This window comes from Eriocheir sinensis, chromosome 16, assembly GCF_024679095.1.
Source record: "Eriocheir sinensis breed Jianghai 21 chromosome 16, ASM2467909v1, whole genome shotgun sequence".
Classification (NCBI taxonomy): domain Eukaryota; kingdom Metazoa; phylum Arthropoda; class Malacostraca; order Decapoda; family Varunidae; genus Eriocheir; species Eriocheir sinensis.
In genome coordinates, this window is record NC_066524.1 from 11,350,798 (window position 1) to 11,372,744 (window position 21,947).

General features: G+C 42.2%; 4 protein-coding genes across 29 annotated transcripts in view; all 4 read left to right on the plus strand.

Annotated features, from left to right (window-relative positions):
• LOC126999292 (gastrula zinc finger protein XlCGF46.1-like) overlaps positions 1 to 21,947 on the plus strand; it is a 118,879-nt gene that overhangs the window by 32,959 nt on the left and 63,973 nt on the right. For 3 of the 25 annotated variants that reach the window (XM_050861718.1, XM_050861722.1, XM_050861719.1), the window contains one exon: positions 14,191 to 15,479. The exons of 13 other annotated variants lie outside the window; for them this stretch is intronic. In XM_050861718.1, coding sequence (XP_050717675.1) covers positions 14,191 to 15,160 — 970 coding nt within the window. In that variant the 3' untranslated portion in view covers positions 15,161 to 15,479. Of the gene's footprint in view, positions 1 to 8,826; positions 9,514 to 14,111; positions 15,480 to 21,947 lie in introns of those variants that run through there. 9 more of the 25 variants (XM_050861720.1, XM_050861723.1, XM_050861725.1 and 6 more) reach the window with 8 other exon arrangements.
• Positions 1 to 21,947, plus strand: part of LOC126999291 (uncharacterized) — an 87,853-nt gene that overhangs the window by 3,986 nt on the left and 61,920 nt on the right. The gene's annotated exons all lie outside the window — the stretch shown is intronic.
• The window catches only part of LOC126999290 (gastrula zinc finger protein XlCGF57.1-like), an 86,777-nt gene continuing 64,832 nt past the window's right edge, over positions 3 to 21,947 (plus strand). Inside the window, exon 1 of one of the 2 annotated variants that reach the window (XR_007753214.1) lies at positions 3 to 2,177. Coding sequence is in view for 1 of the 2 variants with exons in the window: in XM_050861698.1 (XP_050717655.1) it covers positions 3 to 1,532 (1,530 nt within the window). In the remaining variant the exon portion in view is untranslated. The remainder of the gene's footprint in view (positions 2,178 to 21,947) is intronic. The other variant, XM_050861698.1, reaches the window with a different exon arrangement.
• On the plus strand, positions 1,492 to 21,701 carry LOC126999293 (splicing regulatory glutamine/lysine-rich protein 1-like). The gene is made up of 2 exons (XM_050861727.1): positions 1,492 to 1,637; positions 15,266 to 21,701. The coding sequence occupies exon 2, from the start codon at positions 19,013 to 19,015 to the stop codon at positions 19,934 to 19,936; it is 924 nt and encodes a 307-aa protein (XP_050717684.1). The 5' UTR covers positions 1,492 to 1,637; positions 15,266 to 19,012; the 3' UTR covers positions 19,937 to 21,701.

The window sequence follows — 21,947 nt, forward strand, 5'->3', positions numbered from 1 at the left end:
GCATGAGTGGCCAGGGCAAGCAGGAGCAGACTGCTGCAGGGGGCAGGAGACTCAGTGGTCATCAGGTGAAGCAACTTGCTGCTGGCAACTCCAGCAACAAAGGAGAGAGGAAGTTTGTGTGTCTGGAGTGTGGAAAAGAATTCTCAAGGTCAGGCCTCAGATATCACATCTTTACACACACTGGTGTAAAGAACTATGAATGTAAGGAATGTGGGAAAAAATTCAGCTGGGAGAGTCACCTTGCTACACACACCCTTACACACACTGGTGTAAAGAACTATGAATGTAAGGAATGTGGGAAAAAATTTGGCCATAAGAGAGCCCTCGTCAGACACATCCTTACCCACAATGGTGTAAAGAACTATGAATGTAAGGAATGTGGGGAAAAATGTGGCAATAAGTGTGCCCTTGATAAACACACTCTTACACACACTGGTGTAAAGAACTATGAATGTAAGGAATGTGGGAAAAAATTTAGACAGAAGGGTACCCTTGATACACACACCTTTATACACACTGGTGTAAAGAACTATGAATGTAAGGAGTGTGGGAAAAAATTTAGACAGAAGGGTACCCTTGATAAACACACCCTTACACACACTGGTGTAAAGAACTATGAATGTAAGGAGTGTGGGAAAAAATTTAGACAGAAGGGTACCCTTGGTATACACACCCTTACACACACTGGTGTAAAGAACTATGAATGTGAGGAATGTGGGAAAAAATTTGGCCATAAGAGTACCCACGTCAGACACATCCTTACCCACACTGGTGTAAAGAACTATGAATGTAAGGAGTGTGGGAAAAAATGTGGCCGTAAGAGTGCCCTTGATGAACACACCCTTACACACACTGGTGTAAAGAACTATGAATGTAAGGAATGTGGGAAAAAATTTAGACAGAAGGGTACCCTTGATAAACACACCCTTACCCACACTGGTGTAAAGAACTATGAATGTAAGGAATGTGGGAAAAAATTTAGACAGAAGGATACCCTTGATAAACACACCCTTATACACACTGGTGTAAAGAACTATGAATGTAAGGAATGTGGGAAAAAATTTAGACAGAAGAGTGCCCTTGATATACACACCCTTACACACACTGGTGTAAAGAACTATGAATGTAAGGAATGTGGGAAAAAATTTAGACAGAAGGGTATCCTTGATACACACACCCTTACACACACTGGTGTAAAGAATTATGAATGTAATGAGTGTGGGAAGAAATTCATCCTCAAGAGTACACTTCTTCGACACACCTTCACACACACTGGTGTAAAGAACTATGAATGTAAGGAATGTGGGAAAAAATTTAGACTGAAGGGTGCCCTTGTTAGGCACACCCTTACACACACTGGTGTAAAAAATCATGAGTGTGAAGAGTGCGGGAAGAGATTCAGTGTCAAATCAACACTCAATGAACACGTCTCCAGGCGTCACTATAGCCTAATAGAGTTCAAGTGTGATGTTTGTGGAAAGCTCTTTAGGGCAAAGAGAGACATTGTCAGGCACATGAAGAGCCACTTCTGAAGTGTGTCTGCCTACAGTAGTTATATTGACCAGGTTGTTAGCAGCAGCTGAGGGAAAGGCAAGTGAAGGAGAGGTGAAAGTAATCATGTCAGATAAAGAAGAAAGGTTTGCCTGTCAGTGTTGACATAGAAAAATGTAACAAACCTTAAGACTCTTGGCTTTCTCAAGTCATGCAGGACCATTTCATGTCCAAATTGTCTGCCTATCCATGTACCAAAGCTGTCCATGTGTTTTGTGATGGGTCTGTTAATGGCAGCAAGACTGGCTGTGGATTATTTATGAAGAGTATAACTCCCCCTCTGAATACACTGACCCTGAGGTTTCCAAGAGGCTTCCTGACCATTTATCTTCCATAAGGATAGAACTCTCTCAACGGCATTCTTGAGGCCCTCTGTATTACTGTGGCCCTAGGGAAAACTGTGTAGCCTACCTGTTTGTTGACAGCCAGTGTGCCTTGTAGGCACTCCTGTCTTCCTCTCTCTCTAACTGTGACATAGTCAGTATGTGCCTCAGTGCCCTTAGCCTGCTGGAGCACAGTGGTGCTAATGCACACTTCATCTGGCTGCCCTCACATGTTGGGCTGCCTCATAATGATAAAGCAGACCTATATACTCGTCTTGCCTCATGACCTTACTGTACAGCCAGGTGTTGAGCACACTTATGTTAAGAGTAGACTTAGATCTCTTGTTAGTGAGTCTGTCACCTCTCAGCTTGCCTTGTGCTGTCAGGATGGCAGTGCCTCCAGCATTCACTATGCCCAGGTATGGAGTCTCTGTACCCACACTTATGGCAGGCACAGTATATCCTATGGTCTTGTGGTGATGTGTCTGAGGCTGGGCTATAGGTGTTACTGGGAGGTCAGTGGGGCTGCCCCTGCACCTTGCAGTTTGTGTGCCAAGCCAGGGGGTCACACGCTCCATCATTATGTCCCTCTAATAGCTGTATCTGCTCACAGGGCCACTGGGACCTGCCTGAGCTGGTTCATTAACAATAATGTTCTTTTGTGTATTGTAAAGAGAGCATCCTGCATTTGCCCCTAGATTGTAGTTGTTCTAGGTGCAGTCCCTTGTGTCTGCCCCCTTGATCTCGCCATGGCTACTATTTATTTTAACGCAGCACTTGTTCCCTACCATTATACCTGTTTAGGTCCATGGTGCTGCCAACGCATGTGTCAAGAGTTGTACAATCACACTGTGTACTGCCTGGGGCCTGGGATGGCAGGTTCCTCCCTTCTCCTTTGTTGTGTATCTTTGCAACAATAAACCAACACTCAGTCCATCCATCTCCATCCTAAATTGACCTTTTGACCACTCATTTCTGCTTTCTTTATAGGAGCAGTGTTTGGCAGACTTGTGTCTACATATTCATTTAGCTCTTGTAGAATCTTTTATGGGCCTTGAGCCGCTTTCTGTACTGTAAAAAGAAAAAGAAAAATACAACAGTGGAAGCAAACAAAAGGGCAGAAAAGAGAAATGCGAGAAGAGATCAAAGTAGGTAGGCTGAAGTGAACAAAATAAAGGAAAAAAATGTCTAGGCCAGTGTAGGGCAAAGTGTACAAGTGTGAAGAAGAACCAAGGAGGACCTGAAAAGTGACAGACCAAAGGGAGATGATGGAACAGTCAAAAGGAGAAGGAACAGTCAAAAGGAGAAGGAACAGTCATAAGGAGAAGGAACAGTCAAAAAGAGATGGAACAGTCAAAAGGAGAAGGAACAGTCAAAAGGAGAAGGAGCAGTCAAGAGGAGAGGGAACAGTCCAAAGGAGAAGGAACAGTCCAAAGGAGAAGGAACAGTCAAAAGGAGAAGGAACAGTCAAGAGGAGAGGGAACAGTCCAAAGGAGAAGGAACAGTTCAAAGGAGAAGGAACAGTCAAAAGAAGAAGGAACAGTCAAGAGGAGAGGGAACAGTCAAAAGGAGAAGGAACAGTCAAAAGGAGAGGGAACAGTCAAAAGAAGAAGGAACCGTCAAAAGGAGAAGGAACAGTCAAAAGAAGAAGAAAGTAAAAAAGAGAAGGAACAGTCAAAAGGAGAAGGAACAGTCAAAAGAAGAAGAAACAATCAAAAGGAGAAGGAACAGTCTAAAGGAGAAGGAACAGTCAAAAGGAGAGGGAACAGTCAAAAGGAGAAGGAACAGTCAAAAGGAGAAGAAACATTCAAAAGGAGAGGGAACAGTCAAAAGGAGAAGGAACAGTCAAAACGAGAAGGAACAGTCAAAAGGAGAAGAAACAGTCAAAAGGAGAGGGAACAGTCAAAAGAAGAAGGAACAGTCAAAAGAAGAAGGAACAGTCAAAAAGAGAAGGAACAGTCAAAAGGAGAAGGAACAGTCAAAAGGAGAAGGAACAGTCAAAAGGAGAAGGAACAGTCAAAAGAAGAAGGAAGTCAAAAAGAGAAGGAACAGTCAAAAGGAGAAGGAACAATCAAAAGAAGAAGGAACCGTCAAAAAGAGAACGAACCGTCAAAACGAGAAGGAACAGTCAAAAGGAGAAGGAACAGTCAAAAGAAGAAGGAACCGTCAAAAAGAGAAGGAACAGTCAAAAGGAGAAGGAACAGTCAAAAGGAGAAGGAACCGTCAAAGGAGAAGGAACCTTCAAAAAGAGAAGGAACAGTCAAAGGGAGAAGGAACAGTCAAAAGGAGAAGGAACAGTCAAAAGGAGAAGGAACAGTCAAAAGGAGAGGGAACAGTCAAAAGGAGAAGGAACAGTCAAAAGGAGAAGGAACAGTCAAAAGGAGAAGGAATCGTCAAAAGGAGAGGGAACAGTCAAAAGGAGAAGGAATAGTCAAAAGAAGAAGGAACAGTCAAAAGGAGAAGGAACCGTCAAAAGGGGAAGGAACAAGTGAAGAGAAGAAGGAACAGTCAAAAGGAGAAGGAACAGTCAAAAGGAGAAGGAACAAGTGAAGAGATGAAGGAACAGTCAAAAGGAGAAGGAACAGTCAAAAGGAGAAGGAACCATCAAAAGCAGAAGGAACAGTCAAAAGGAGAAGAAACGTCAAAAGGAGAAGGAACAGTCAAAAGGAGAAGGAACAGTCAAAAGAAGAAGGAACAGTCAAAAGGATAAGGAACAGTCAAAGGAAAAGTCAAAAGGAAAAGGAACAGTCAAAAGGAGAAGGAACAAGTGAAGAGAAGAAGGAACCGTCAAAAGGAGAAGTAACAAGTGAAGACAAGAAAGAACAGTCAAAAGGAGAAGGAACAGTCAAAAGGAGAAGGAACAGTCAAAACGAGAAGGAACAAGTGAAGAGAAGAAGGAACAGTCAAAAGGCGAAGGAACAGTCAAAAGGAGAAGGAACAGTCAAAAGGAGAAGGAACCATCAAAAGCGGAAGGAACAGTCAAAAGGAGAAGGAACAGTCAAAGTGAGAAGGAACAGTCAAAAGGAGAAGGAACAGTCAAAAGGAGAAGGAACAGTCAAAAGGAGAAGGAACAGTCAAAAGAAGAAGGAAGTCAAAAAGAGAAGGAACAGTCAAAAGGAGAAGGAACAGTCAAAAGGAGAAGAAACCGTCAAAAGGAGAAGGAACCGTCAAAAGGAGAAGGAACAGTCAAAAGGAGAAGGAACAGTCAAAAGGAGAAGGAACAGTCAAAAGGAGAAGGAACAGTCAAAAGGAGAAGGAACAGTCAAAAGGAGAAGGAACAGTCAAAAGAAGAAGGAACAGTCAAAAGGAGAAGGAACAGTCATAAGGAGAAGGAACAGTCAAAAGGAGAAGGAACAGTCAAAAGAAGGAACAGTCAAAAGAAGAAGGAACAGTCAAAAGGAGTAGGAACAGTCATAAGGAGAAGGAACAGTCAAAAGGAGAAGGAACAGTCAAAAGAAGAAGGAACAGTCAAAAGGAGAAGGAACAGTCAAAAGGAGAAGGAACAGTCAAAAGGAAAAGGAACAGTCAAAAGAAGAAGGAACCGTCAAAAAAAGAAGGAACAGTCAAAAGAAGAAAGAACAGTCAAAAGAAGAAGGAAGTAAAAAAGAGAAGGAACAGTCAAAAGGAGAAGGAAGAGTCAAAAGAAGAAGGAAGTCAAAAAGAGAAGTAACAGTCAAAAGGAGAAGGAACAGTCAAAAGAAGAAGGAACAGTCAAAAGGAGAAGGAACCGTCAAAAGCAGAAGGAACAGTCAAAAGGAGAAGGAACAGTCAAAAGGAGAAGGAATAGTCAAAAGGAGAAGGAACCGTCAAAAGGAGAGGAACAGTCAAAAGGAGAAGGAACCGTCAAAAGGAGAGGAAACAGTCATAAAGAGAAGGAACAGTCAAAAGGAGAAGGAACAGTGAAAAGGAGAGGGAACAGTCAAAAGAAGAAGGAACAGTCAAAAGGAGAAGGAACCGTCAAAAGGAGAGGAAACAGTCAAAAGGAGAAGGAACAAGTGAAGAGAAGAAGGAACAGTCAAAAGGAGAAGGAACAGTCAAAAGGAGAAGAAACTGTCAAAAGCAGAAGGAACAGTGAAAAGGAGAAGGAACATTCAAAAGGAGAAGGAACAGTCAAAAGGAGAAGGAACAGTCAAAAGGAGAAGGAACAGTCAAAAGGAGAAGGAACAGTCAAAAGGAGAAGAAACAAGTGAAGAGAAGAAGGAACAGTCAAAAGGAGAAGGAACAGTCAAAAGGAGAAGGAGCAAGTGAAAAGAAGAAGGAACAGTCAAAGGGAGAGGGAACAGTCAAAAGTAGAAGGAACCATCAAAAGGAGAGGAAACAGTCAAAAGGAGAAGGAACAGTCAAAAGGAGAAGAAACTGTCAAAAGCAGAAGGAACAGTGAAAAGGAGAAGGAACAGTCAAAAGGAGAAGGAACAGTCAAAAGGAGAAGGAACAGTCAAAAGGAGAAGGAACAAGTGAAGAGAAGAAGGAACAGTCAAAAGGAGAAGGAACAGTCAAAAGGAGAAGGAACAAGTGAAAAGAAGAAGGAACAGTCAAAAGGAGAGGGAACAGTCAAAAGGAGAAGCAACAGCTCAGGAAAAGAAGGAACAGTCAAAAGAAAAAGGAGAAGAACAGTCAAAAGGAGAGGGAACAGTCAAAAGGAGAATGAACAGTCAAAAGGAGAAGGAACAGTCAAAAAGAGAAGGAACAGTCAAAAGGAGATGGAACAGTCAAAAGGAGAAGGAACAGTCAAAAGGAGAAGGAACAGTAAAAAGGAGAAGGAACCGTCAAAAAGAGAAGGAACAGTCAAAAGAAGAAGGAGCAGTCAAAAGAAGAAGGAAGTAAAAAAGAGAAGGAACATTCAAAAGGAGAGGGAACAGTCAAAAGGAGAAGGAACAGTCAAAAGAAGAAGGAACCGTCAAAAAGAGAAGGAACAGTCAAATGAAGAAGGAGCAGTCAAAAGAAGAAGGAAGTAAAAAAGAGAAGGAATAGTCAAAAAGAGAAGGAACAGTCAAAAGGAGAAGGGACAGTCAAAAGAAGAAGGAACCGTCAAAAAGATAAGGAACAGTCAAAAGAAGAAGGAAGTAAAAAAGAGAAGGAACAATCAAAAGGAGAGGGAACAGTCAAAAGGAGAAGGAACAGTCAAAAGTAGAAGGAACAGTCAAAAGGAGAAGGAACAGTCAAAAGGAGAAGGAGCAGTCAAAAGAAGGAACCGTCAAAAGGAGAGGAAACAGTCAAAAGGAGAAGGAACAGTCAAAAGGAGAAGGAACAGTCAAAAGGAAAAGGAACCGTCAAAAGGAGAAGGAACAGTCAAAAGGAGAAGGAACAGTCAAAAGGAGAAGGAACCGTCAAAAAGAGAAGGAACAGTCAAAAGAAGAAGGAGCAGTCAAAAGAAGAAGGAAGTAAAAAAGAGAAGGAACATTCAAAAGGAGAGGGAACAGTCAAAAGGAGAAGGAACAGTCAAAAGAAGAAGGAACCGTCAAAAAGAGAAGGAACAGTCAAATGAAGAAGGAGCAGTCAAAAGAAGAAGGAAGTAAAAAAGAGAAGGAATAGTCAAAAAGAGAAGGAACAGTCAAAAGAAGAAGGAACCGTCAAAAAGATAAGGAACAGTCAAAAGAAGAAGGAAGTAAAAAAGAGAAGGAACAATCAAAAGGAGAGGGAACAGTCAAAAGAAGAAGGAACAGTCAAAAGGAGAAGGAACAGTCAAAAGGAGAAGGAGCAGTCAAAAGAAGGAACCGTCAAAAGGAGAGGAAACAGTCAAAAGGAGAAGGAACAGTCAAAAGGAGAAGGAACAGTCAAAAGGAAAAGGAACCGTCAAAAGGAGAGGAAACAGTCAAAAAGAGAAGGAGCAGTCAAAAGGAGAAGGAACAGTCAAAAGGAGAAGCAAAAGTCAAAAGGAGAAGGATCAGTCAAAAGGAGAGGGAACAGTCAAAAGGAGAAGGAACAGTCAAAAGGAGAAGGAACATTCAAAACGAGAAGGAACCGTCAAAAGGAGAGGAAACAGTCAAAAGGAGAAGGAACAGTCAAAAGGAGAAGGAACAGTCAAAAGAAGAAGGAACAGTCAAAAGGAGAAGGAACAGTGGAGAAGGAAGGGTCAAAAGGAGAAGGAAGAGTCAAAAGGAGAGGGAACAGTTAAAAGAAGATGGAACAGTCAAAAGAAGAAGGAACAGTCAAAAGGAGAAGGAATTAACAGTCAAAAGGAAAAATAACAGTCAAAAGAAGAAGGAAGTCAAAAAGAGAAAGAACAGTCAAAAGGAGAAGGAACAGTCAAGAGAAAAGGAAGTCAAAAAGAGAAGGAACAGCCAAAAGGAGAAGGAACAGTCAAAAGGAGAAGGAACAGTCAAAAGAAGAAGGAACAGTCAAAAGAAGGAGGAACCATGAAAAAGAGAAGGAACCGTCAAAAGGAGAAGTAACAGTCAAAAGGAGAAGGAATAGTCAAAAGGAGAAGGAACAATCATAAGAAGAAGGAAGTCAAAAAGAGAAGGAACAGTCAAAAGGAGAAGGAACAGTCAAAAGGAGTAGGAACAGTCAAAAGAAGAAGGAACCGTTAAAAGGAGAAGGAACAGTCAAAAGGAGAAGGAACAGTCAAAAGGAGAAGGAACAGTCAAAAGGAGAAGGAACAGTCATAAGAAGAAGGAAGTCAAAAAGAGAAGGAACAGTCAAAAGGAGAAGGAACAGTCAAAAGGAAAAGGAACAGTCAAAAGAAGAAGGAGCCGTTAAAAGGAGAAGGAACCGTCAAAAGGAGAAGGAACAGTCAAAAGGAGAAGGAACAGTCAAAAGGAGAAGGAACAGTCAAAAGAAGAAGGAACTGTCAAAAGAAGAAGGAAATAGAAAAGAGAAGGAACAGTCAAAAGGAGAAGGAACAGTCAAATGAAGATGGAAGTCAAAAAGAGAAGGAACAGTCAAAAGGAGAAGGAACAGTCAAAAGGAGAAATAACCGTCAAAAGGAGAAGGAACAGTCAAAACGAGAAAAACAGTCAAAAGGAGAAGGAACCGTCAAAAGGAGAAGGAACAGTCAAAAGGAGAAGGAACAGTCAAAAGGAAAAGGAACAGTCGAAAGGAGAAGGAACCGTCAAAAGGAGAGGAAACCGTCAAAAGGAGAAGGAACAGTCAAAAGGAGAAAGAACCGTCAAAAGGAGAGGAAACAGTCAAAAAGAGAAGGAACAGTCAAAAGGAGAAGGAACAGTCAAAAGAAGAAGGAACAGTCAAAAGGAGAAGGAACCGTCAAAAGGAGAAGGAACAGTCAAAAGGAGAAATAACAGTTAAAAGGAGAAGGAACCGTCAAAAGGAGAAGGAACAGTCAAAAGGAGAAGGAACAGTCAAAAGGAGAAGGAACAGTCGAAAGGAGAAGGAACCGCCAAAAGGAGAGGAAACAGTCAAAAGGAGAAGGAACAGTCAAAAGGAGAAAGAACCGTCAAAAGGAGAGGAAACAGTCAAAAGGAGAAGGAACAGTCAAAAGGAGAAGGAACAGTCAAAAGGAGAAGGAACAGTCAAAAGGAGAAGGAACAGCTCAAGAGAAGAAGGAACAGTCAAAAGAAAAGGGAGAAGGAACAGCAAAAGAAGTAAGCCCGTAACCCCTTGACAATAACAGGCCACAAGAGGAGGAAGAGGAGGCTTACATCACCCTCACGCACGGTTGTCTGACCTCCGTGACCCCCAGGTGAGCCGCTTGACCCTTGACCTCTCGTATTACTGCCTCAAATGCCTCTCTCTCTGTTACCTAAGGAGGGAAATGGAGAAAGGAGATAAATACTACCTCTACTTTTCCTTTTTTTTTTTTTTTTCCTTTTTCGTAACAACTTTCCTTTCATTCCTTTCCTTTCCCTTCCTTCCCTTGACCTAACTCAACTTTCATTCCATTTCTTCCTTTCCTTATCCTTCACTCACTCTCTTTCCATTTATTTTCTCCTATTTTTTATTCGTTTGTTTCTTCATCTTCTTCACTTCCTTTCCGTCCTATCTTCGGTAAAGGTTCAGTATAACTCCGGCGCCTTAATTCTGGTCTATTTTCTTCCACACCTTTACAAAACCATTTGTATACATATAATACATAAAACAAAAAGTGGCGGACAAATACCGCTACCTGCTTTAGGGTGGTTATTGTCCGGCAAATCTTAAGTGGCGGCTCTGACGTAGACAGCCCGCTAGACACTGGTGCTATGTCTCCAACTGACCTCGCGTACCGTGCCTCTCACACCCTTCTCTCACTCTAGTATAAAAACAAATATGGTTTTTATGATTTATTCTCTATCTGTGAGTGAATACAAAGAAATTTGTACAACACTAGGCAGCGTTGCCACCGCGGTGTTGTCAGCTCAAGTCAACCCAAACACACTATGATAAAGGTTTTTCAGTGGATGTTATATTTTTTTACTTTAAAAGGGCGTTAAATGTTGTCAACCATAGTTATCAAGTTGAGGTTGGTAGCGGTGTCCCACAGGGTTCAGTGATGTTCAATCATGTTGTCTCTGGTTTAACCCCTTGCATCCGATGACGCAGTATACGCGTCATTTCGTCTCTCGTAGCATATCCGAGTGACGCGTATACTGTGTCATGGTCATTTCAGACAGTGTGTGTTTTATTTCTTCTCGGGTATAGTACTCGGATATGGGAAGGGCGCGTGATTTGACAGCTCGTAGTGAAGAGGTTAAACTGTAAATTTTGTCTCTTTGCTGATGACCAAGTTATTTTTAGCCTCGGTAATATCGAAATCTGACCATTTCATTTCCCATCCTCGTCTGCAGAGGGATATTAACCTACTCTTCAATACAAGTAGATCTTGGGGTTTGTCTTTTTCAATTGGCAAATGTGTCAGAATGAACTTTTGTAGAAGTTTTCAAGATGCACCTGTTCTCTTGCAGTACTTCATTGTGAGCAACCTATTTTAGATGTTGACAACCACAAAGATCTTGGGGTCAGGATTGATTCTTCTCTCAAGTTCCATCTCCATGTGAGAGAGATTGCAGGCAAAGCTAGTGGCATAAGCTATAGTATTCTTGAGGGAACTATTTGTAGAACTCCAGATTTTATGAGAGAGGTTTTTATTTCACATATTAGGCCAGTCCTCCGTAGAATCTGAACACCTTCTAATTTAGCAATGTCCTTTGCATGGTGGGGAGACCAAAACTACTGCATATTCCAAGTGGGGTCTGACTAAACTATAGTAGAGCGGAAGTATTACATCTTCATTCTTGAATAAAAAGTTTCTATTAATGAAGCCCAACATTTTGTTCGCTTTATTTGCTGCATCGATGCATTGCTGTGAGAATTTGAGGTTTGAAGCGATTTTGACCCCCAGGTCCTTAACGCATTGAACGCTTTTGAGTCTGACGCCGCGCATTTCGTAGTTGAACTTCTTATTTCTTGTTCCAACATGAAGGACCTGGCACTTGTCTACATTAGAGAGAGAGAGAGAGAGAGAGAGAGAGAGAGAGAGAGAGAGAGAGGTTATTAACTAGAGTTGAAATGCAAAGTTTTGGAACCATCTGATTAATGTAGAAGCACTTAGGTTTAAGGACAGACCACATAGTCTGGACCATGGGGTCTGTGTGGTCTGCTTTCTCTCTCTCTCTCTCTCTCTCTCTCTCTCTCTCTCTCTCTCTCTCACTCTCTCATCTTTTCCCTTTGTCTTGCATTTTACTTCCCTTTTGGTATTTTCTTCCTTTCCCATTTTTATTTTTTCCTCCCTAATAACCTCTCTCTCTCTTTCTCTCTCTCTCTCTCTCTCTCTCTCTCTCTCTCTCATCCTTTCCCTTTGTCTTGCATTTGTCAGCCATCTTCTTTCAAATTCTCAACTGATAACTTGCTCTCAAAATGTCAGACTGGGAGAAGGTATGATTTTGAACCTGTCTACTTTTCTTTGTCTGTCTCGTTTCTCTCTCTCTCTCTCTCTCTCTCTCTCCACTCATATGCTGATGACTCCACTCTGCATTATTCAACTTCTTTCAACAGGAGTTACATGACTCCAGGCTGGAGGCTGCAGAACGCTTAACCTCAGAGCTTACTATCATTTCCGATTGGGGTAAAAGGAACCTTGTGTCCTTCAATGCCTCAAAAACCCAATTTCTCCACCTTTCAACTTGACACAATCTTCGAAACACTATCCCCTATTCCTCGACAACACTCAGCTGTCGCCATCTTCAACACTAAACATCCTCAGTCTATCCTAAACTCAAAATCTTGAATGGAAACTTCACATCCATGCTCTCACTTAATCAGCTTCCTCGAGGATGGGCGTTCTGTATTGTCTCCGCCAGTTCTTTTCACCAACACAGTTGCTATACATATAGAAGGGCCTTGTCCGCCATCGTATGGAGTATGCTTCTCACGCGTAGGAGGGCTCCACACACAGCTCTCTTGGACAGAGTAGAGTCTAAGGCTCTTTGTCTCATCATCTCCTCTCCTCTTACTGATTGTCTTCTACCTCTTAATTTCCGCCGCCATGTTACCTCTCTTTCTATCATCTATCGCTATTTTCACGCTGACTGCTTTTCTGAACTTGCTAACTGCATGCTTCCCCCCATCCCGCAGCCCCGCTGCATGCGACTTTCTAGTCATGCTCATCCCTATACTGTCCAAACCCCTTATGCAAGAGTTAACCAGCGTCTTCAATCTTTCATCCCTCACGCTGGTAAACTCTGGAACAATCTTCCTTCTTCTGTATTTCCTCCTGCCTACGACTTGAACTCTTTCAAGAGAAGAGTATCTGGACACCTCTACTCCCGAAATTGACGCCCCTTTCGGCCACCTCTTTAGATTCTTTTTGTGAGCAGCGAGTAGCGGGCTTTTTTTTATTTTATTATTGTTTACTTTTTTGTGCCCTTGAGCTGTCTCCTTTGTTGTAAAAAAAAAAAAAAAAAAAGTCAGCCAGCGAATACCCTCACCTTGTCTTGATTAATTTCTCGTGTGTTTCGATACACGCAGAGGACGTGTTGGGAAATAGAGGAAATTGAAAAAGAAAATCCCGGGGCATGACACATCATTTAATTCACGACTCACAGCATGGGTTTATTAAAGGAAAGTTGTGCCTTACTAATCTTATATCCTTTTACAATAGAGTATACGAGGCAGCTGACAATGATGAGAGTTGCGATGTAGTTTATCTTGATTTTAGTAAGGCCTTCAATAAGGCACCTCACGAGAGACTTAAATAAAGTCAGGGCTCATGGAACAGGAGGGAAGGTTTATGATTGAATTAGGGCATGGATTAGCGACAGGAAACAGAGGGTTACTATTAATGGTAAAAAATCCGAATGGGGTAATGTTACCAGTGGGGTTCCTCAAGGTTCAGTTTTAGTCCTGCTTTTATTCATAGTCTATATCAATGATATAGACAATGGGATAACTAGTGACATAGGTAAATTTGCATATGACACCAAAATAGGATGCACTATTAGGACAAGGGAGGATGCTTGAGCACTGCAGGAGGATCTCAACAAACTGTCAGCTTGGTCAGAGAAATGGCAGATGAATTTTAGCATCACCAAGTGTAGCGTACTAAGTGTAGGAACACGCAACCCATTACACGGGTATAGTTTGGCCTCCACAGCGATAGGTAGAGCAGAGTGTGAAAGGGATTTGGGAGTATTGGTGAACTCTGACTTAAAACTAAGGAAGCAATGTATTAGTGTGAGGAATGGGGCTAAAAGGTTATTAGGCTTTATTAACAGGACAGCAACCAACAAAAGTGCGGAGGTCATCCTCAGACCCTATTTAGAGTTAGTTAGGCCACACTTAGATTATGCTGTCCAGTTTTGGTGCCCTCACTTCAGAATGGACATCAGCTTGCTGGAATCAGTTCAGAGGAGGATGACCAAGATGATTCTGGGGCTTAGGAACCTCCCATACCAAGATAAGCTGAAACATCTCAACTTACATTCACTAGAAAGATGAAAAGTACGGGGAGATCTGATAGAAGTATTCAAATGAGTCAAGGGTTTCAACAAAGGTGATATAAGTAAAGTACTGAGAATTAGCCAGCAGGATAGAACATGCAGTAATGGATTTAAATTAGAAAAGTATAAATTTAGGAGGGAAATAGGCAAGCATTGGTTTTGTAATAGGGTGGTGGGGGAATGGAATAGACTCGGCAATCACCTAGTGAGTGCAGGGACAATAGATAGCTTGTTTTAAAGAGTAGACTTGATAGCTTCATGGACGAGGATGACAGGTGGTAGTGGGGGGGATCTGGAGCTGCCGTGTGTAGGCCATTTGGTCTCTTGCAGTCTCCCTTTGTTCTTATGTTCTTATGTTCCTCAGCAAGACAGGCCGCCCACCATGCCGATGTGTGGAGGAAAAGAGAACAAGGAAGGAACGAGGACAACAGCAACACACTCAGGTTGGGGCCGCCTCACCTGGACAGCAGCATGAGTGGCCAGGGCAAGCAGGAGCAGACTGCTGCAGGGGGCAGGAGGCTCAGTGGTCATCAGGTGAAGCAACTTGCTGCTGGCAACTCCAGCAACAAAGGAGAGAGGAAGTTTGTGTGTCTGGAGTGTGGAAAAGAATTCTCAAGGTCAGGCCTCAGATATCACATCCTTACACACACTGGTGAAAAGAACTATGAATGTAAGGAATGTGGGAAAAAATTCAGCTGGGAGAGTCACCTTGCTACACACACCCTTACACACACTGGTGTAAAGAACTATGAATGTAAGGAATGTGGGAAAAAATTTAGACAGAAGGGTACCCTCGATAAACACACCCTTACACACACTGGTGTAAAGAACTATGAATGTAAGGAATGTGGGAAAAAATTTAGACAGAAGGGTACCCTTGATAAACACACCCTTACACACACTGGTGTAAAGAACTATGAATGTAAGGAATGTGGGAAAAAATTTAGACAGAAGAGTACCCTTGATAAACACACCCTTACACACACTGGTGTAAAGAACTATGAATGTAAGGAGTGTGGGAAAAAATTTAGACAGAAGGGTACCCTTGATAAACACACCCTTACACACACTAGTGTAAAGAATTATGAATGTTATGAGTGTGGGAAGAAATTCATCCTCAAGAGTACACTTCTTCAACACACCTTCACACACACTGGTGTAAAGAACTATGAATGTAAGGAATGTGGGAAAAAATTTAGACTGAAGGGTGCCCTTGTTAGGCACACCCTTACACACACTGGTGTAAAAAGTCATGAGTGTGAAGAGTGCGGGAAGAGATTCAGTGTCAAATCAACACTCAATGAACACGTCTCCAGGCGTCACTATAGCCTAATAGAGTTCAAGTGTGATGTTTGTGGAAAGCTCTTTAGGGCAAAGAGAGACATTGCCAGGCACATGAAGAGCCACTTCTGAAGTGTGTCTGCCTACAGTAGTTATATTGACCAGGTTGTTAGCAGCAGCTGAGGGAAAGGAAAGTGAAGGAGAGGTGAAAGTAATCATGTAAGATAAAGAAGAAAGGTTTGCCTGTCAGTGTTGACATAGAAAAAATTAACAAACCTAAAGACTCTTGGCTTTCTCAAGTCATGCAGGACCATTTCATGTCCAAATTGTCTGCCTATCCATGTACCAAAGCTGTCCATGTGTTTTGTGATGGGTCTGTTAATGGCAGCAAGACTGGCTATGTATTATTTATGAAGAGTATACCTCCCCCTCTGAATACACTGACCCTGAGGTTTCCAAGAGGCTTCCTGAACATTTGTCTTCCACAAGGATAGAACTCTCTCAACGCCATTCTTGAGGCCCTCTGTATTACTGTGGCCCTAGGGAAAACTGTGTAGCCTACCTGTTTGTTGACAGCCAGTGTGCCTTGTAGGCACTCCTGTCTTCCTCTCCCTCTAACTGTGACATAGTCAGTATGTGCCTCAGTGCCCTTAGCCTGCTGGAGCACAGTGGTGCTAATGCACACTTCATCTGGGTGCCCTCACATGTTGGGCTGCCCCATAATGATAAAGCAGACCTATATACTCGTCTTGCCTCATGACCTTACTGTACAGCCAGGTGTTGAGCACACTTATGTTAAGAGTAGACTTATATCTCTTGTTAGTGAGTCTGTCACCTCTCAGCTTGCCTTGTGCTGTCAGGATGGCAGTGCCTCCAGCATTCACTATGCCCAGGTATGGAGTCTCTGTACCCACACTTATGGCAGGCACAGTGCATCCTATGGTCTTGTGGTGATGTGTCTGAGGCTGGGCTATAGGTGTTACTGGGAGGTCAGTGGGGCTGCCCCTGCACCTTGCAGTTTGTGTGCCAAGCCAGGGGGTCACACGCTCCATCATTATGTCCCTCTAATAGCTGTATCTGCTCACAGGGCCACTGGGACCTGCCTGAGCTGGTTCATTAACAATAATGTTCTTTCGTGTATTGTAAAGAGAGCATCCTACATTTGCCCCTAGATTGTAGTTCTTCTGGGTGCAGTCCCTTGTGTCTGCCCCCTTGATCTCGCCATGGCTACTATTTATTCTAACGCAGCACTTGTTCCCTACCATTATACCTGTTTAGGTCCATGGTGCTGCCAACGCATGTGTCAAGAGTTGTACAATCACACTGTGTACTTCCTGGGGGCCTTCTCCTTTGTTGTGTACCTTTGCAACAATAAACCAACAATCAGTCCGTCCATCTCCATCCTAAATTGACCTTTTGACCACGCATTTCTGCTTTCTTTGTAGGAGCAGTGTTTGGCAGACTTGTGTCTACATATTCATTTAGCTCTTGTAGAATCTTTTATGGGCCTTGAGCCGCTTTCTGTACTGTAAAAAGAAAAAGAAAAGAAAAATACAACAGTGGAAGCAAACAAAAGGGCAGAAAAGAGAAATGCGAGAAGAGATCAAAGTAGCTAGGCTGAAGTGAAGTAAATAAAGGAAAAGAATGTCTAGGCCAGTGTAGGGCAAAGTGTACAAGTGTGAAGAAGAACCAAGGAGGACCTGAAAAGTGACAGACCAAAGGGAGATGAAGGAACAGTCAAAAGGAGAAGGAACAGTCAAAAGGAGAAGGAACAGTCAAAAGGAGAAGGAACAGTCAAAATGAGAAGGAACAGTCAAAAGGAGAAGGAACAGTCAAAAGGAGAAGGAACAGTCAAGAGGAGAGGGAACAGTCCAAAGGAGAAGGAACAGTCAAAAGGAGAAGGAACAGTCAAAAGGAGAAGGAACAGTCAAGAGGAGAGGGAACAGTCAAAAGGAGAAGGAATAGTCAAAAGGAGAAGGAACAGTCAAAAGGAGAGGGAACAGTGAAAAGAAGAAGGAACAGTCAAAAGGAGAAGGAACAGTCAAAAGAAGAAGAAAGTAAAAAAGAGAAGGAACAGTCAAAAGGAGAAGGAACAGTCAAAAGAAGAAGGAACAATCAAAAGGAGAAGGAACAGTCAAAAGGAGAAGGAACAGTCAAAAGGAGAGGGAACAGTCAAAAGGAGAAGGAACAGTCAAAAGGAGAAGAAACATTCAAAAGGAGAGGGAACAGTCAAAAGGAGAAGGGACAGTCAAAAGGAGAAGGAACAGTCAAAAGGAGAGGGAACAGTCAAAAGAAGAAGGAACAGTCAAAAGGTGAAGGAACAGTCAAAAGAAGAAGGAAGTAAAAAAGAGAACGAACAGTCAAAAGGAGAAGGAACAGTCAAAAGAAGAAGGAAGTCAAAAAGAGAAGGAACAGTCAAAAGGAGAAGGAACAATCAAAAGAAGAAGGAACTGTCAAAAAGAGAACGAACCGTCAAAATGAGAAGGAACAGTCAAAAGGAGAAGGAACAGTCAAAAGAAGAAGGAACCGTCAAAAAGAGAAGGAACAGTCAAAAGGAGAAGGAACAGTCAAAAGGAGAAGGAACCGTCAAAGGAGAAGGAATCTTCAAAAAGGGAAGGAACAGTCAAAAGGAGAAGGAACAGTCAAAAGGAGAGGAAACAGTCAAAAGGAGAAGGAACAGTCAAAAGGAGAAGGAACAGTCAAAAGGAGAAGGAACAGTCAAAAGGAGAAGGAACAGTCAAAAAGAGAAGGAATCTTCAAAAGGAGAGGGAACAGTCAAAAGGAGAAGGAATAGTGAAAAGAAGAAGGAACAGTCAAAAAGAGAAGGAACCGTCAAAAGGGGAAGGAACAAGTAAAGAGAAGAAGGAACAGTCAAAAGGAGAAGGAACAAGTGAAGAGAAGAAGGAACAGTCAAAAGGAGAAGGAACAGTCAAAAGGAGAAGGAACCATCAAAAGCAGAAAACAGTCAAAAGGAGAAGGAACGTCAAAAGGAGAAGGAACAGTCAAAAGGAGAAGGAACAGTCAAAAGAAGAAGGAACAGTCAAAAGGAGAAGGAACAGTCAAAAGAAGAAGGAAGTCAAAAAGAGAAGGAACAGTCAAAAGGAGAAGGAACAGTGAAAAGGAGAAGAAACCGTCAAAAGGAGAAGGAACCGTCAAAAGCAGAAGAAACAGTCAAAAGGAGAGGGAACAGTGAAAAGGAGAAGAAACAGTCAAAAGGAGAAGGAACAGTCAAAAGGAGAACAGTCAAAAGGAGAAGGAACAGTCAAAAGGAGAAGGAACAGTCAAAAGGAGAAGGAACAGTCAAGAGGAGAGGGAAGAGTCAAAAGGAGAAGGAACAGTCAAAAGGAGAAGGAACAGTCAAAAGGAAAAGGAACAGTCATAAGGAGAGGGAACAGTCAAAAGGAGAAGGAACAGTCAAAAGGAGAAGGAACAGTCAAAAGGAGAAGGAACTGTCAAGAGCAGAAGGAGCAGTCAAAAGGAGAAAGAACCGTCAAAAGGAGAAGGGACCATCAAAAGGAGAAGGAACAGTCAAAAGGAGAAGGAACAGTCAAAAGGAGAAGGAACAACTCAAGAGAAGAAGCAACAGTCAGAAGAAGAAGGAACAGTCAAAGATAGAAATAACAGTCAAAAGGAGGAGGATCACTCAAAAAGAGAAGGAACAGTCAAAAAGAGAAGGAACAGTCAAAAGGAGAAAAAACAGTCAAAAGGAGAAGGAACAGTCAAAAGGAGAAGGAACAGTCAAAAAGAGAAGGAACAGTCAAAAGGAGAAAGAACAGTCAAAAGGAGAAGGAACAGTCAAAAGGAGAAGGAACAGTCAAAAGAAGGAACAGTCAAAAGGAGAAGGAACAGTCAAAAGGAGAAGGAACAGTCAAAAGGAGTAGGAACAGAGAAGGAACAGTCAAAAGGAGAAGGAACAGTCAAAAAGAGAAGAAACAGTCAAAAGGAGAGGGAACAGTCAAAAGAGAAGGAACAGTCAAAAAGAGAATGAACAGTCAAAAGGAGAAGGAACAGTCAAAAAGAGAAGGAACAGTCAAAAGAAGAAGGAAGTCAAAAAGAGAAGGAACAGTGAAAAGGAGAAGGAACAGTCAAAAGGAGAAGGAACAGTCAAAAGAAGGAACAGTCAAAAGGAGAAAGAACAGTCAAAAGGAGAAGGAACAGTCAAAAGGAGAAGGAACAGTCAAAAAGAGAAGGAACAGTCAAAAGGAAAAGGAACAGTCAAAAGGAGAAGGAACCGTCAGAAGGAGAGGGAACAGTCAAAAGGAGAAGGAACTGTCAAAAGGAGAAGGAACCGTCAAAAGGAGAGGGAACAGTCAAAAGGAGAAAGAACAGTCAAAGGGAGAAGGAACAGTCAAAAGGAGAAGGAACAGTCAAAAGGAGAGGGAACAGTCAAAAGGAGAAGGAACAGTCAAAAGGAGAAGGAACAGTCAAAAGGAGAGGGAAAAGTCAAAAGGAGAAGGAACAGTCAAAAGGAGAAGAAACATTCAAAAGGAGAGGGAACAGTCAAAAGGAGAAGGGACAGTCAAAAGGAGAAGGAACAGTCAAAAGGAGAGGGAACAGTCAAAAGAAGAAGGAACAGTCAAAAGGAGAAGGAACAGTCAAAAGAAGAAGGAAGTCAAAAAGAGAAGGGACAGTCAAAAGGAGAAGGAACAGTCAAAAGGAGAAGGAACAGTCAAAAGAAGAAGGAAGTCAAAAAGAGAAGGAACAGTCAAAAGGAGAAGGAACAATCAAAAGAAGAAGGAACTGTCAAAAAGAGAACGAACTGTCAAAACGAGAAGGAGAAGGAACAGTCAAAAGAAGAAGGAACCGTCAAAAAGAGAAGGAACAGTCAAAAGGAGAAGGAACAGTCAAAAGGAGAAGGAACCTTCAAAAAGAGAAGGAACAGTCAAAAGGAGAAGGAACAGTCAATAGGAGAAGGAACAGTCAAAAGGAGAGGAAACAGTCAAAAGGAGAAGGAACAGTCAAAAGGAGAAGGAACAGTCAAAAGGAGAAGGAACAGTCAAAAGGAGAAGGAACAGTCAAAAAGAGAAGGAACCATCAAAAGGGGAAGGAACAAGTGAAGAGAAGAAGGAACAGTCAAAAGGAGAAGGAACAGTCAAAAGGAGAAGGAACAAGTGAAGAGAAGAAGGAACAGTCAAAAGTAGAAGGAACAGTCAAAAGGAGAAGGAACAGTCAAAAAGAGAAGGAACCATCAAAAGCAGAAGGAACAGTCAAAAGGAGAAGGAACGTCAAAAGGAGAAGGAACAGTCAAAAGAAGAAGGAACAGTCAAAAGGAGAAGGAACAGTCAAAAGAAGAAGGAAGCCAAAAAGAGAAGGAACAGTCAAAAGGAGAAGGAACAGTGAAAAGGAGAAGAAACCGTCAAAAGGAGAAGGAACCGTCAAAAGCAGAAGGAACAGTCAAAAGGAGAGGGAACAGTCAAAAGGAGAAGAAACAGTCAAAAGGAGAAGGAACAGTCAAAAGGAGAAAGAACAGTCAAAAGGAGAAGGAACAGTCAAAGGGAGAAGGAACAGTCAAAAGGAGAAAGAACAGTCAAAAGGAGAGGGAAGAGTCAAAAGGAGAAGGAACAGTCAAAAGGAGAAGGAACAGGCAAAAGGAAAAGGAACAGTCATAAGGAGAGGGAACAGTCAAAAGGAGAAGGAACAGTCAAAAGGCGAAGGAACAGTCAAAAGGAGAAGGAACCGTCAAAAGCAGAAGGAACAGTCAAAAGGAGAAGGAACCGTCAAAAGGAGAAGGGACCATCAAAAGGAGAAGGAACAGTCAAAAGGAGAAAGAACAGTCAAAAGGAGAAGGAACAACTCAAGAGAAGAAGCAACAGTCAGAAGAAGAAGGAATAGTCAAAGAGAGAAATAACAGTCAAAAGGAGAAGGATCACTCAAAAGGAGAAGGAACAGTCAAAAAGAGAAGGAACAGTCAAAAGGAGAAAGAACAGTCAAAAGGAGAAGGAACAGTCAAAAAGAGAAGGAACAGTCAAAAGGAGAAAGAACAGTCAAAAGGAGAAGGAACAGTCAAAAGGAGAAGGAACAGTCAAAAGGAGAAGGAACAGTAAAAAGGAGAAGGAACAGTCAAAAGGAGAAGGAACAGTCAAAAGGAGTAGGAACAGAGAAGGAACAGTCAAAAGGAGAAGGAACAGTCAAAAGGAGTAGGAACAGAGAAGGAACAGTCAAAAGGAGAAGGAACAGTCAAAAAGAGAAGAAACAGTCAAAAGGAGAGGGAACAGTTAAAAGAGAAGGAACAGTCAAAAAGAGAAGAAACAGTCAAAAGGAGAAGGAACAGTCAAAAAGAGAAGGAACAGTCAAAAGAAGAAGGAAGTCAAAAAGAGAAGGAACAGTCAAAAAGAGAAGGAACAGTCAAAAGGAGAAGGAACAGTCAAAAGAAGGAACTGTCAAAAGGAGAAGGAACAGTCAAAAGGAGAAGGAACAGTCAAAAGGAGAAGGAACAGTCAAAAAGAGAAGGAACAGTCAAAAGGAGAAGGAACAGTTAAAAGGAGAAGGAACCGTCAGAAGGAGAGGGAAGTCAAAAGGAGAAGGAACAGTCAAAAGGAGAAGGAACCGTCAAAAGGAGAGGGAACAGTCAAAAGGAGAAAGAACAGTCAAAGGGAGAAGGAACAGTCAAAAGGAGAAGGAACAGTCAAAAGGAGAGGGAACAGTCAAAAGAAGGAAAAGTCAAAAGGAGAAGGAAAAGTCAAAAGTAGAATGAAAAGTCAAAAGGAGAAGGAAGGATCAAAGAGAAGGAACAGTCAAAAGGAGAAGGAACAGTCAAAAGGAGAAGGAACAGTCAAAAGGAGAAGGAACAGTCAAAAGGAGAAGGAACAGTCAAAAGGAGAGGGAACAGTCAAAAGGAGAAGGAACAGTCAAAAGGAGAAGGAACAGTCAAAAGGAGAAGGAACAGTCAAAAGGAGAAGGAACCGTCAAAAAGAGAGGG

What these genes read in the sequence shown, in the direction of transcription:
- LOC126999293 (XM_050861727.1), top strand. Translation starts at nt 19,013, where the DNA reads ATGAACAGTCAAAAGGAGAAGGAACAGTCAAAAAGAGAAGGAACAGTC.